This window comes from Bombus flavifrons, chromosome 1 (genome assembly GCF_040668555.2).
Source record: "Bombus flavifrons isolate JBK064 chromosome 1, iyBomFlav1_principal, whole genome shotgun sequence".
NCBI lineage: Eukaryota > Metazoa > Arthropoda > Insecta > Hymenoptera > Apidae > Bombus > Bombus flavifrons.
The window spans coordinates 4,492,005-4,507,992 of NC_138442.1; the positions used below are offsets into that span (position 1 = coordinate 4,492,005).

At 27.4% G+C, this 15,988-nt stretch overlaps 2 protein-coding genes across 23 annotated transcripts; one reads left to right on the forward strand and one right to left on the reverse strand.

The window, feature by feature from the left end:
• Window positions 1-60: 60 nt before the first annotated feature.
• Window positions 61-7,832, reverse strand: CrebB (Cyclic-AMP response element binding protein B). 14 transcript variants are annotated; one of them, XM_069119257.1, is made up of 8 exons: window positions 7,695-7,832; window positions 6,726-6,837; window positions 6,034-6,183; window positions 5,702-5,831; window positions 3,788-3,877; window positions 3,162-3,305; window positions 2,769-2,829; window positions 61-2,669 (listed from the first exon to the last, which is right to left on the reverse strand). In XM_069119257.1, the coding sequence occupies exons 2-8, from the start codon at window positions 6,816-6,818 to the stop codon at window positions 2,525-2,527; spliced, it is 813 nt and encodes a 270-aa protein (XP_068975358.1). In that variant the 5' UTR covers window positions 6,819-6,837; window positions 7,695-7,832; the 3' UTR covers window positions 61-2,524. The 14 variants fall into 14 exon arrangements, with proteins under 14 accessions (XP_068975358.1, XP_068975338.1, XP_068975311.1 ...); XM_069119237.1 differs by having other exon boundaries at window positions 2,769-2,838; XM_069119210.1 differs by having other exon boundaries at window positions 2,769-2,856.
• LOC138182914 (transmembrane protein 47) lies at window positions 7,616-15,951 on the forward strand. 9 transcript variants are annotated; one of them, XM_069119350.1, is made up of 8 exons: window positions 10,060-10,556; window positions 11,503-11,574; window positions 12,256-12,371; window positions 12,480-12,685; window positions 13,110-13,296; window positions 13,369-13,518; window positions 13,635-13,697; window positions 13,798-15,951. In XM_069119350.1, exons 4-8 carry the CDS (start codon window positions 12,632-12,634, stop codon window positions 14,010-14,012), a joined length of 669 nt encoding a protein of 222 aa, XP_068975451.1. In that variant the 5' UTR covers window positions 10,060-10,556; window positions 11,503-11,574; window positions 12,256-12,371; window positions 12,480-12,631; the 3' UTR covers window positions 14,013-15,951. The 9 variants fall into 9 exon arrangements, with proteins under 9 accessions (XP_068975496.1, XP_068975478.1, XP_068975487.1 ...); XM_069119400.1 differs by lacking the exon at window positions 12,480-12,685 and having other exon boundaries at window positions 10,058-10,556; XM_069119340.1 differs by having other exon boundaries at window positions 12,256-12,685.
• Window positions 15,952-15,988: the final 37 nt, after the last annotated feature.

Below are 15,988 nucleotides of genomic sequence, written 5' to 3' on the forward strand. Positions count from 1 at the left end.
AATTTTCAATCTGTTTTATTTCAATTGTTTTCTATGTCTTTGTAATAAAATAACAGTATCTTTAAAGAGGTTTATGAATTATATTTTTCAAAAACAAATGATATGCAAAAATACATATATTATCTATATACAATATTTCATATCATCGGTGCAGCAATCAAGATATACATATATCATACATAGAATTAACATTAAAACACAGATGAAAATGTGTACAGTATTATTTTGCCTAAATTAAACCAGATTTAAATTTGTAGGAGAAAAGAAACTTATAGTGAGTCGTTTTTATTTTATAACAAGTCACTATAAGTACATTGTACTTTCAATTTACAGAGAATAATTCGGAAACGATCTATTTTGTAATAAAATTATTCAATTACAAATAATATATTAAGCATGTACGAAGATTATAACTGTATTTGTTTTCTATTATCAGAGTGAATAGTTTTGATAACAAATAAACTTGACAAATTACGCATCATACCTATACAACAAATTTTTCCAGTCTGATCAGTAAATGTAAATTTTATCTGGATTTTATTTAGAAAATATATATTATTAATATTAAAAAAATGATATGTATGCAAATAGTACGAAATTAATATTACAAGTATGTTTTTGTATAAATTATTTTACAAACAATAATATTTTGATATCCTATAAAAAATCAAAAAGGAACAAAATTACACCAATAAAATAATTTCAAATAATCAGCAATATCATTCTTAAACGTGTTGAACAGTTTATATTACATCATTGGATGATCAAACTGGATCTTTCATATTTGAAATTGTATTTTTCTTATAAATATATAACAATCAAAATTATACATCAAATAGTTTTCATACTTAGATTACAGAACATTGATTTTATGGGAAAAATGCATTGAATAAATAATTCCTAGCATGATAATAAGTATGTGTCAGACATTAAAAAATAATTTCTTTTTAATAATATTATAAAACATAATATGCAAATTATCTGATTGTAACAAATTTTCCTATTTTCTATTGGGACATGAAATAGATACAATCGTATCGACACGTAATTTAGTTTATGGCTTATACTAGCGATTTAAAGGTTTCATTTAATTTTAAAAAATATGAAAATGTATCGGAATAGAAATTTCAATTTTAACGCAACTGTACGATTTTTACGCAGGACGTAAAACTATAACATAATATATAATTCAAAAATATTGTTATGTACCCATATTTGCCTAAAACATAATTTTATACATACGTATGTATGTATGTATGTATGTGAGCGCAGTTGCGCGTGTTTATTTGTATACTATATATATACAGGGTGATTCATAAATGCATGTCAATACTTCAGGGAGTGAATCTATACATTAAAATAGATTAGCGTAGATTCATCACCTGAAGTATTGACATGAATTTATAAATTACCCTATACAGAAATCTTCAAGGCACTCCAGATATATATTACATTTATATTTATATTTTACAAATTCTGTTCTTCACCTTCTTGCACTTGAGGCATCTTAAAATAGAAAGTAAAATAAGACGAGAGCATTTCACCTAATGCTTTTTTATAGCACATTTCTCTACATTGTATAAATTATATTTTTCTTCATAATACATTTCTGAAGTTTGTATTTAAAGTAAAAAATTATATTGAGACGACACTTTATACACGTACATATTGCAGCAGCAATGATCAAAGTAGTAGAATTTCGGTCTATTTATCTATTTACAACCATCCCATTATCTTTTCATTCAAACACCTCTAATAGATGCACTTTTTTAATGGACCTGCCTCTTTCAAGTATAAAAGAATAGAGAAATTGGAAAAAAATTATACAGATACTATTGTCTAACAACTATGCTCTTTTTTTTTAATGCAGAAACTATGTGATTTTAATTCGTAGCTGTATCTAATTTCTAAGTTACACTAGCAAATATTGTGTATAAGGCGTTTTCCTCAAGTATGTGTATTTTTTAGCGACCAATTATTTATTATAAATTGACTACTAAATATACTCTCGTGTTCTTGTTTTTTATAATTCTTTTCACTTTTTTACTAATGTAAATTTTTTTTCGAATAGAATGAAACTACATGGATACAATATTTATGTGTGAGTAAAACAGTTCCGTTCAACATCACATAGTCACTGTAATCTAAATGAATATATTCCAAACGTTAATATTATCGTCTGGTTATCAACACATTTTTTGAAAATGTAAACGTTAATAACCTAAATTTATATGATTGTTAAGTTTATCCAAAATATAGATTGACTTCCAGAATATTGCCTATAAGTTTGCTGCCTCTGCATCTCATATACTTTGGCTTCTCGCTTTAGTAACAGCAAGTTTCACAAGCCTTCATATTCGCATTTTAAATACAGTATGTTACAGAAACACTTATTTATAAGAATGCATGTACATCACCATCGCTTACCTAACAACGTTTAGGATAATGTACATAAAGAAGACATGTACAAATTTTTTAGCAGGTTAATAGTTTTCATACAATGTTTCAACATTAAACACCAACCTCAGTCAGTTTTCGGTTCGCATAGCTGTTTTAACGATTTGAGTTCTTCTATTAACGTCTGATTTCTATTTTCCAATATCGCGACACGGTTTTCTAAACACTTTATATATTCTTTCTTTTTCCTTCTACACTCGCGGGCTGCTTGTCTATAAAAAAAAGTATTTTTATATTTTTAAATATTTGTATAAACAAGAACAGTTACGAAAATTATAATTAAAAGTATTTCCAGTTCCTCCAAATCTTACCTATTTTTAAGCAACCTTAATTCTCTTTTTCTAGCTGCATCTTCTACTACAACACCATGTCCTGTGTAAGCTGGAACATTGTCAGAGACTGTATTCCCCAAATTTTTAATTTTGTTATTCACAATCAGTCAATGAAAATTTATGTATATTATTAATATTATTATTAGATACTAAAAGTAAGCGAGTACCAGAATTTCTTTAACAATTGAGTTAGGATCCTGAAAGTTTTTAATTAAAATCTGATGTTTGTGAATATCCATAATTTCGGATACTCGCATACTTGTATTGAATACAAAAATTATTTATATTTAAAAAAAAAATTAAAAGAAAATGTCAGGGATATATCAGTTATTAAAAAATTCAATGTTAAAAAAACTATGAAAAAACGCGCACCTGGGACAAAAAATTGTGTATCTTGGCCTTGTGCATACTGTACTATAGCTCCACCTGCAGTTGCTGCATTACTCATAGTTAATGTATGAAGTCCAGGCACACCTTCCCCTTGAGTTGCAATTTGTATGGTTCCAGCAGGAATTACTGTAAATTGCATTGATCTCAATTACTGACACAGTATTAATAAAGACAATACACATCTAACTAAGCATATTTCATATAACACAATTTTTTACTAAATAGAGGTACTAAAAGTCATTTATTTTAATTGATGGCACATAGAAAAGGTAAACATAAATCTGAATGGCTTTTTAACAATTATAATGATTATTTATATTATCGGGTATATATAGATAAACCTATATATATTTATAAACAGAATTGAAAACCCCATAAGCAAGGATGCCACACCAAGCAATCATACAAAATATTAAATCATATATAGTATTACATCAGGTAATATGTATAAGGACAAAAGGAATAAAATTTTAAGTTCTTCAGACTAATAGTTCTAATTTACTCTCCTAACATTATCTTCATTAAAATGAAAGGACAATGGCTAGGATTGCGCACAGAATTAAATAAAGGACAGCCAGGAAAGATATGTAGAAGAAAAAATAACCAACCTGTCTGATAATGAAGCGAATGGGACGACACTTCACTGTCCACGTTAGAATCACACTCAGAAGATGATTCTAGAGGGGGCAATCGACCGTCTGTAACACCGAATTAATACAACCCCCAATTATAATAGAGTTGTTATCGGTGTTAATTTATTTAATCTAAATCAATTTGAAAAATTTCCAGAATGTGACATATATTTCATGAGAAAATAATATAATGAATATGGCATTCATTTCTAGAAACAATGATACCAAAACAATTTGGTTAATATTTGGTACATTTCTTCTTAAATAACTTTCCTGATTGCATAAAAGCATGTAATTGTACATACGTGTATGTTTAAAAAGATGTGCATCCAGAAAGATGATTTTGTATAAATAGAAAGTATAATAAAAATAAAATATCATTGTATGCTATTTCCTTTCTGGCTGCTGTTTTCATATTTTTATTATAATGCTGTGCAGTCAGCTCATACAAAAAGGAAATAGATTAAAATAAAAATAAAAGCTAAGCAATAAAAACATGCAGTCTTGCAAAGTATAAATAGAACAAATAATTTTTTAAATTTTAGTTATAAATATCTTTAACTTTAACTATAAAATTTATAATTGACTAATTATCTACAAATAGATATATTGAGAATACTAGATATTTTTAATCAAATTAATTGTGTATTTACCTTAAATTATAAAAATGTTACCTTTTAGTTCATGTTATTGGTACCAAATAAATAAACATAAGCGGGATTTTATTTAAATAAAAATAAATAATTTTCCTTCATATCATGTATCTATAAATAATGGTTAGAGGAGAGTTCATTGCATTGTTTTTGATTTAATATTATTAACTTAAACTTTAACTTACATTCTAAGCTTGGTATGGCATTCCCTTTCTCAGATGTATAAAATAAGATATTAAGAAGCATAAAGTATCACATTTTTATTCCTTATTATTATCCTAATACAGTTATATAAATATACTTAAATATTTGTTTGATAAAGAACTTATAAGACAGATTGATTATACATATATTTATTCAGATTTAAAGTAAATTAATAAGATAATAACTAATTGGAATAATTATTTAAGAAATACGTAGACAGTACATAACAATAGTTGTATGAACTGACATGCACTTTATCATTTCCTAAGAGTCAATGTATTTTTTAAGATATGGAAGACAGAATAAAAAGGTGAATATAATAATATTACACATATACATATATACATCAGTCCGAATAACATATAAAAGTAAGCACGACGTGGTTCCTTGTGGAAAAATAAGAAAATGATATGGAATAAAATTTGTTCATTCTCTGTTTAGTTTTCGAGAAAATTGAGTTTGAAAATTTATCAAATATACTTGAACATGAGTATTTCCAAACTGGACAAAAACAAAATAATCGACCTGAGAAGTAAAGTTTTTTTAGCAAAACGCTTTGTTTCGAAGAAAAATAATGAATAATTTGAAAATTTATCATACAAATGTACTAGGTCGATTCTTAAATAAATATGCTCAAACTCTATTTTCTTAATTCTACATTTTCGACTTATTTTTACACATAAAATGACCTCCTGTCAATGATTTAGCCTTGTCCAGTCCGGAATTAGCCAAGTTCAAGTATACTTCATAAATTTTCAAACTCAATTTTCTCGAAAATTAAGCCATGAATGGAAAAATTTTATCTGATGTCCTTTTTTTATTTTTCTACAAGGAATCGCGTTATATCCGCTTTTACATGTTATTTGGTCATCCTGTATAAATGAACTAATAAATTTATATGTAAGCTTAATTAAAGTAATAAAATATCTAGATGACAACTTGTTACTTCTTGTAAATATTCTATTAAAAATTGAAATGTTCGTTCTGATTTTAATTCTATTCCTGATATGTGATAAAAATAAATTTATCATACCTGTAATTTCACCACCACCTAAGTCATTGAGAATTTTCTTGTAAGACGGTCGTCTGGTAAGAATTCCTCCTCTTTGTTCTGGAGATTCTTCTGAATCTGAGAAACTATCATCACTACCAGTTTCAACCACCTAATACATTAATGTACAATATAATATTTTATTATATTTATTGAATATTATTTATTTTTATTTATATTATTTATTTATTTTTAATATTTAGTATATATAAAATGCTATCATGTATATTCAAATTTTATATATACTTATAAATGGTTTATTTAAAGGAAGATGAGAAGAGATCAACAGTATAACTTGGTCTCGAGATATTTACCTGAAGTGTTTGTAAACTTGCTTGGGCTGTTTGTATGACAGAGTTGGGTTTGCTGACAAGTATGACATTCCCTTTTGAAATAGCAACAGGTTGAATGTTCGTTGCAGTTTGAATTACTGATTGTTGATTAGGTTGTATAACAGACTGTACCTAAATGAATAAATAAACATTATACATAAATGTATAAAATGTTATGCATGTTAAAGAATAGATATTACTGAATAAATGAACATGAATATTTATAAAATGTCTTAATATGAACCAAATATAATAAATTTTATAATTGATTGATATCATCATGCATATGCAAGTCATCATAAAGTGGGTATGAAACAACATAAAATATTTATCATAAAAATTGAAACACCAAATTCATTGAATCAACAAATAAAGAAGTAATTAATTAAGAAAACTAAATTTGAATTTTAGTTTCTTAATTTGAACCAGCATTATGCAAGAGTGAATATACACACAGTGCTTATTTAATTAATTCATAATTATGATTAAAAACATAAATAAATTATATATGCATGCTTTGAACTAAAATAAAGAAATAAATGATCAGACATAGATACACAGGAGATTCTCCTGTATACCTGTGTTGCCCCTGACGTAGGTAGTGTCAGTTGCACAATGCTGGTAGAAGCTACCAGATGATGAGTTTGCTGCTGTGTTCTATTGAGAGATTGTACCGATGTAGCTATTGCTGGTGCTGCGTCACCGCTTTGAGAACCCGTAGACAATGGGTCAACAGCTGATCCATTTTCCTCAACCATACTTTCCATAGCCTGGGGACCTCAAACCCTACAAAAGATGAAAAATAATTTCATAATTACGTATATTTTTATAATTGTAATTATATATACTGTATAATCAAACCTTTCAATTTTTATCACTGATAATTAAATCTATTTTTTGATACACTAAATGATGAAATTGTTGCACAACAAAAAATTTTACATTTAATCGAATCGTCCTATTAAGAATAAATATCGTATACATCTCATTAAGATTACATTTAACCTCCTCAGTGATCTTTTAAGCATTTTAATGAAAACAGAACTACACAGAAACCGTATACAATATTTTATTGAAAAAAGTCAAATATATATGCATAGTTGAAGTATTACGAAACGAATTCCAGACTAAATATAAACATCGTCGGAACAAATAGGATTTCGAAAACCTGTGTGTATTCAAGTCAAAATCAGGATCTATCCGTTAAAGTGCAAAAGTTTTAAATTTCCCGCCAGTCAGCGATCGGCGGTGTTACTGCGTCATTTACATAAGCAGATCTAAAAATAATACGAGAACAATAAACACTTAAAAGAGATGTTCTCGTGGATGATCGAAGGGTCAGAAAATTAATGAAAAAAACACGATGAAACATGGCTAAGATTGTACCGATTGGCATCACGGTGTGTCGGTTATTGGTGAAAAGAGATGTCAGAATTGTCACGTAACCCCCATTGCCCTTTTCGAGAAATTCATACATCTTCCTTAAGGCGCCATATTTTACGGCATATTCCATAGCAGACGTAAAACTGATTGTACTAGGATCATGAAAAGTCAAATGCTAGTAGTTTCGGCAACAATTTTCGGTGCACCGTTAGCGCAGTGGTCCATGCCCGGTTGTTATTATTCTCCAGCTGGGTACTTACCAGTTACGTATTTCTCGTCACCAACTTTGCTGCAATCGGAGTGGGCAAACGGGCAGGTACGTAGCAGCCACGTCAAAACTCCAGTGGCTTCGTCACTGGTGGAGCCCACGACCTCCGCGCTGCGCGTCACCATCAAAATGGCCGACGTGCTTTCCCTCCACCCCCTCAAAAAACTGATCGTGCATCGGATAGTGATGGGTGATGGACGATGCTCTCCTACATATGTGTTTCACATCAAATACTAGCGACGTTTCCTTAAATATTACTTTTGACTTACCAGTCATCAAACTGCGATTCATATACAGTGGCATATTTATTAGTAATCGGGCAAAAAGGTGTTTCAGAAATATATATTTGTTCATAATAGTGTTGGTTTTTGATATTATTGAAACATTTATTATAGTTAATAAAAGTATTAATTTATTAAATGCACAAATTTTTTTATATAAAAAGCGTTACATCAAATTTATATTAATGTTACATAATTTAGATATATATTATATGTATGTATATTTTATATTTTATAAACTGTATCTTGCTTAGTATTCAATACTAACTTCGTTTTCTTAAACATTCTCTTTTATTGCAACTACGATTCGTTATGAAGACTACAGAGAAAAAATATGACATGTTAATTTTCTAATCTTTATGTTACTTGTTTATTTTTAAATTAAAAAATAGTATTTTAATATAAAATAGTTAGAAAAAGGAATAACCTGATAGGTTCGAAAATGCAAGCCTTTCAAAAATTAGTGATAAAACTAGGATGTTAGTTTAACTTAATTAATATTAATCTGCATATTGTTATTAATATTTTTGGAATGTTTAAGAATATTTTTAAAGAAAATTTTAGTGTCTAATTGATTGAGAACACATCGAATTTTAAAACTGCTCTTTTATAAAAGGTAGGAAATGTGACTTATCATGTTTTTCACTTATAATCTTCATATGTATATCTAAATGGGCATAGTAATTTCACAGTTAGCCTTACTGCAATAATGTTGAAACATTATTATTAATTGTAATAATAATGAAACATGTTGTTGGTTGTTTTTTGATCTATGAATAATCAAAAAAATTATCAAAATTTAGTTAATTATTTTTATTCTATATGTAACATAAAGCAATGTGGTATGTATGTATTATTATTATTATTTATATAATAATTATATACATACGTATAAATTTCATATATTATTACATTAATTTACAATTATTATATGATTTTATAGCATAGTCTATTTATTTAGCTATAAAAACAATCGTTTATCAGTATTCCAATGAAAGAATGTTGAAATTACTCAGGCGTCGTAAAAAATGATATCGCATTTCAAGTATACATGATTTCACAAATCAGCTACATTTATTTGTTTAAGATATAGATATTGAAATCCTTTGAGACTAATCACAGCTTTTATGTATGTTTCAGTTATGTTCTTTCCTGTAATTTCAGTTAAATAATTTCTTTAACTGATATTGATATATGTATAAACATTTGAAACATCAAATGACATAAAATCTAGATTTGATATATAACGATATTCACATGTATAATGTAGATAGGTTTATGTGTTAGTTTAAAGGAACGTGTATGGTGCTGACGTCATTCACTGACGTCATCGTCATATTTAGAAAGATGCACATGTTTCACATGCTCAACCAGATTTGTACTATCAACCTTTTCCAAAATTTTGTCTTGCATTAAATTATCAATAAACTACTTCATTTTTTTTACTTAGAACACAATAAGTATTGAAAATTTCAAATAAACATTATAATGTAATATAATAATGTTATATCATATGATTGCTATAATTTACTATTTTTAATTACTAAATTGCATGTAGCATATTTTTTATATACATACATTAATTTGTTACATACAAATTGAGATATATGTCATTAAATGCAATTGTCATATTAGATTGCGCATGATATCTTTAATTTCATAAATTTCATTGTATTTAATGCAACATATATTATAATGCAAAAGTTCCACATAAATATACGTGAGTTTTAAAAAACTTGTCGATTCACAACATATTCATACATATAATTAGTGTTTAAATAAATATTTATATTATTGTTAAATATAAAATTATTGTAAATAAAAAATATTTAAAATAAATATAAATATAGAATATTATTTTAAATATTTTCATTCGTGTTATGTATACAAACAACAATTACGAAAAACTGATTGCATTATCTTTATTAATTAATATTATTTTTATATTATATTATATTATTACCTAACATTACTGTTATTTTTATTATTTAATTTTTATTTAATATTATTGACAAAAATAACTTATGAAACAGATTGGATTTATTATATGTATATGTTTAGACATAATAAGATGCTAAGAGACATTTTTAGAAATATATAAAGTTTAGAGCACTGAAAATTAATATAACAATTTAATTATATCAATCTTTAATGTTAATTTTTAATATAGCTACTTTGACAACATAACCTAAGAAAATGGATGGAAATGCCAATCAGTGTCGAGGTTACAAATCACAACAGAAGGAGGGCCAATAAGAGTGTTCGTCCCTTACAAGCTCTCCAAGCGATTATTCATTGTGTCTATCTGTGTTCCTTTATTGTATATGTATTAGTAGTATCAGAATATACTTCAGTATACATATAGTAAATGTATTGTTGAAACTTGTGTTGACATTTCTAGTGACATAACCCTTAAGATTGAATCGCATTATTGTTTTTATCGTTGAATCGGATTTTATATTTATACACAACTTTTTCTTAGGCTAGTAAACTCTAAACTCACATCTATTTATTAAATGTTCGATGTGTGCGCAGTGACTGATAAGGTTATAGAGTGAATATATCAATCATTTGTAAGTGTCTTATTTTGTTAAGATGAAAAACTATTTTTCATCGGATAAGTAGTGCACTGATGATATGCGCATTGTGCGGGACGTCAGTGATATAGGATATTGCAAATCTTTATTACCCTGTTTGTTTTCTAGAAGAGTGACTCAACTAAGAAAAATACATTTTGTCAGAAAATTACTTTAAAATGAAAAGTTTAAAGTGTTGGAAAACTACTAGTTATCCATCTATTTAAAAAAAAGTTTTATTTAAAATATTTGTAATAGCCTGAATTTTTTAGGGTTTCTAATAAAACATAATTTAATATGTATATTATTTAAAAAATAGTTGAAACTTCTATTTTTTCTTGTGACACGTTGGACTCAGTAAATAATATAATTTTGTTAAGGAATCATGCCACTCCCATAATAACAAGTGGTTTGCTTTTAGAACAAAATTGATGATTGTTAAGATGTGTTAATCTTTTAGAAAACCAACGATTTATGGTTGATATACATGAACAGGTTGACTCAGTGTATAATATTTTTCTACTTCTGGAATTTATAACAAGTATAGTTTACTATGTTAGTTAACTCAAGTTATATTATTAGATAGAAGCTTCTACTGCAATGTGTTAAGAAGTTTGTACTGATTAAAATATAAAATATTTTAAAAGCTGTACACATACTGAATAAAGTTATAAAAGGTGATTTTAGAAAGTAAACTTTCCATTTTTGTAAAATATATTATGTATAAAAAATAAATATAGAATAGATGAAAAAAATTTACCACAATGATCTTTACTTTGTTTATCTGATTTAACATATCATTATCAATGGTTATTCATTTCTTCTATTTATGTTTTTTATAAAATGATTATTTTGATTCCATTACATTACTTACAATTTTATTCTATTAGTACTATTGTTTTCATTTTTTTTTTTTATTATTATGAATTAATTTTATTTTCAGATACACTTATAGACACAAACAATGGCACAAGCAACCACTATTGAAACAATCACTATTACTAGACCTTTCAAGGTAAGTTTCAAATGTTTTAATTTATTTTTAACCTCAATATGTTGTATGAATCTTATCTTATATTCTCAAAATATTTATAATTGCAGATATATTATTATAAAACAATAAAAATTATTCTAAATTACGAAGTGATCAAAATATCATAAATGGAATTTGATTTAAAAATATCAATCAATATAACTAAATTTCGAATTTCAGTGTTATATGATTACTATTGCTAATAATCACTGGGGATGTTTATGCATTTTTGGGAAATTTAAGGGTGTAAAATCCCACATAATATTTAAAGTATAGTACTTTATAATATTTAGTGGATGAAAGGAATTTCTATTTGCCTCTAAATTTTTTAATTATGTTCATAAAAATGTAAAAATGTATAAACATCCGCATTTTATTAATAACATACAATATATCAATAAAGATAGAATATGTATATCAATATCCACTTAAGAAAGCTGAATTATTTGTACAGTCACGTGATTAGGAAAATTTCTATAAATGGAAGCGTTCGTCTCAAGTTTCGTCTATCCTAAAAAGCACCCTCTATCACGTACGCGCACTGCGCCACGACCTTTAATGGGCGCAGCTTCCATGGAACCCAATTACTCCCCCAACTTCGGATGGAGATTGTCTCTATTCGATCTTGCTAGCCAAACGATATTTTTCCATTTTTTTTTTTAGTGAATAAACCAATATAGAAACAAAGGAGATAGCTCTACCAACAAAATGTACTTCGCGTGGTGTTCGAAGCGGGAACTTGATTAGAAAAATTATTGTTTCATTCGTATCGAACAAAGGTATATATACGGGAAACGCGAGCTGTGTTTACCCTGGAAGTGTTTGTCATTTTGGGAGAGTTCCATGTCTCTGAATCGTTTCTAAATGCTTTCTCGACGTCTGTTGAGGGTGATGTGCGGAGGAGTGTACGATGTCCCGTAAATGGTATTCGTTGAAGAGACCAAAGAAAGTGTGAAGAGTTCGAGACCCTCTTAATTAGATAGGTGCATTTTGGTTTTGTCCGTTGGGACTAATCTTAACAGTGTACTCTGGATTTACGATGATCATGTATACAGTCGCGGAAGATCACATGGGCGATACTGAGATCGCACAGGTATATTCGGGATGTCTTTTTTATAAGTTTGTAGAGGTGATAATGAGTACTTTGTGTAATGATTGATTGTTTATGTACAGTAGTTTATGAAAGTATTTGAACACTTGTAGAAACTTTTTATAAATATATTATGTATTATACAAAGTATTTTGAAATTTTATCAACTTTGTAAAGGCACTTTAGTATCATAATTATATTGGTCAAGTTTGAAACAAATCTGAAAATGTATACATAGAAGTTGTATTTGTACTTTGAGAAGTTCAACTTACATAGTTCAGAAAGTGCAGTTGATTAGTTTGCCTTCTGAGAGGCTTAAATAATATTGGAGTTAAAATTCTATAGTATTGTGTAGTACAGAATTAGTGATGAAAATATACTTTTCTGAATTAAATGATAAAGATGCAATTTTGTTTTTATGTTACAGGTGATAGCATTCATATGTGGAATAATAGTAATATTATTAATGATAATGGGTTTAGCCTCTACCGACTGGTTAATGGCATTGGGATGGAGACAAGGTCTATTTGCACATTGCATTGAAGAAGCAGCACCTACTCCTCTCCCATTTAATGTGCCAGATTCGGCAGGATGTTTCCAAGCTAGAGACGTTGGTATGTACAAACAAAATAATTACATTTGGTAGAATTCTTTAAGCAATTAATTTAGTTTTTCTATCTTTACAGCTTATATAAAAGCAGCTGCTGCCTTATGTGTCGTATGTCTAATAACAGATATTGCAGCAACGATCCTCACTGGTCTTGGTTTGAGGTCACAAGATAATCGTGACAAACATAAATATTATAGATTTGCAGTCTTCTGCATGGGATTTGCATGTAAGATTCATTACTTAAAACAGTAAATATATGTATGGTATTTCTGTAATATAAATATATGTATGTATAGTGTATGTATTTTTGTAAAGTATATCTATATTTTTCTTATATTTTAGTGGTATCACTCTTAATAGCTTTAGTAATATACCCAGTGTGTTTTGCTGCAGAACTTAACTTTGGTAAGTTTGTATATCTCTAAAACATATATTTTAAAAATTCTACCAAATGATCAATTCTACCTTTTTAAATATTTTATATGATAAGAATTATATTATACAGGAAACCGATCAATGTGGGAATTTGGTTGGGCATACGGAGTTGGTTGGGGTGCGGCTATATTTTTGTTTGGTGGAGCAGTGTTGTTATTATGCGATAAGGAAAGCGAAGAAATTTATTACAAAGAAAGAAAAATCGTTCGCGATGATGTCGGTAGCGGCGGTTCTATGATTGGTATGGGACATCATGGTGGACGAAGTGGGACGCAATTAGCCTAGTGGCATTGCTCCCTGCCCGACGTTGTTCTCTAGGTGATTAATTTCTTCTTTTTCTGTCCTCACCATTTGATACATTTATGGAGAAAAACGTACACATGTATAAGAGTGAATGGTTTTTATATATAGTCTACTTGTTACACCAGCATGTATTGGACATAATTATCTCACTTTGATATAGGATGTACGAAACATCTTATCGACGAAAACAAGGTTCGTAAATTGACTGAAACTTGATTAATTCGTTCGTGGGTTACCAATTTCCAATTTCTCATAGTAACAATTTTGGGACCATTGCTCCATTCAGTTTATTATAAAATTATGTGTTATGTATATTATATAACTACAAATATTTTTTATGTAGTATGTTTACATCATTCCTTTTAAATTTGTTAATTAACTTTTCATACCATTATTACAATGGTAGCATTGATGTTGCGTTTCTTACCTGTGAAACATTACAACAAAGCCACAATTATTATTGCTTATTTTTAAAGTAAAGTGACAAAAGCCACAATCATTATTGCTTACTTTTAAAGTAAAGTGACAAGCAATATTTTTAATATGAATTACTCAATCTGCTAGCATTTATAACTTTTTGTTAGAGTTTATTACTGTGCCTGCATCAACAATGTATTATCGTATTTGACTGACGTTAAGAATGAGATTTGCCGTTCGAAAATAGCAAACAATACCGGAGTACTTAAATAAAGTTTGATACTTATGCATTTATGAAGATTTAGGCAAAGATTTCAGTAACAAAAAGTTAAAAAACGTACGAGTAATTAATACGATCATCGGCTCAGACACTGCCTGATCTTTAGTCAAAGAATGAGTATCATTAATTATTATTTTTATATAAAAATTGCAGCTTTGATTTAGTTACTATTTATTACGTTTATTTCTTATATATTGTATGTACATATACATTTATATGTATATATATTAGATACTAGTAATTTATTACTTGCTTGCATTTATTTTTCTTACTATTATTGAAAGTGATATTTGTTTTAATCAAATAATTTATATTATCAAGGCGTTCACTAATATTTTTGGTATATTATTATTATTTATATCTTCATACATTTTGCAATAAAACTTGGCCAAAAATTGTTTTAAGCGATATATTGTGATTACATACACGCACACAAACTATATAAATGAAATAACAAAAATTTCAAGTGGTCTTCTGTGCTGGAGGAAAGTAGCACCTATGAAGAAAATAATTGCATGTTTGGGCACATTATTGATTAGTATAAATTTTGATTAGTCATTGATTTTAAGGTATTTTGAGATGAATGATGTATTATATAATGATCAAATTTTCCATAACTATAATTTTATGGATAAATTATCATTAATTCCTATATATTATTTCTAAGATTTTTATAAAGATTATTCTAAAGTCTTTCTTTGTTAATAAAAATGCAAATATGCAAATCTTTTTCTATTGTACTCTAGAACATGTAAAAGCATGTAATTTTCACTTTTCAAGTACAGTTATTTAAATTATAAATATTTTTTATTGCAAAAAGTGCATGAAAAAAAACAGAACAATGTAATTCTGAAACTGATATGATATTTGATTTAATTATAAAGAATATCTTTAGTTGTTTATCTTATATATCTCTAATTGAGGCAAAGATGTTTAATTGTAAATTTTTATTTGTGTAGATGGTTTAGTTTCATATTAATAATAATAATAATAATAAAAATGACTATTTTGTTCTGCCTTAATTTAAATGAGTAAAATCATTAAACTTAAATAAATAAAATCATGTATATCTATCCTTTGTCAATATGTTAATGTAATTAAATGTTCGAGGTGATCTGTATAAATTGAACAAATTATAAGGCTGGTATGAATTGCTATAATAATTTATATATCTCAATATTTTCATTATGTTTTATTTTTATTTAATAAAAGGAAAGATTAGTATGTGTCATCGTATTAAGAGTAATCATATTAAATTATC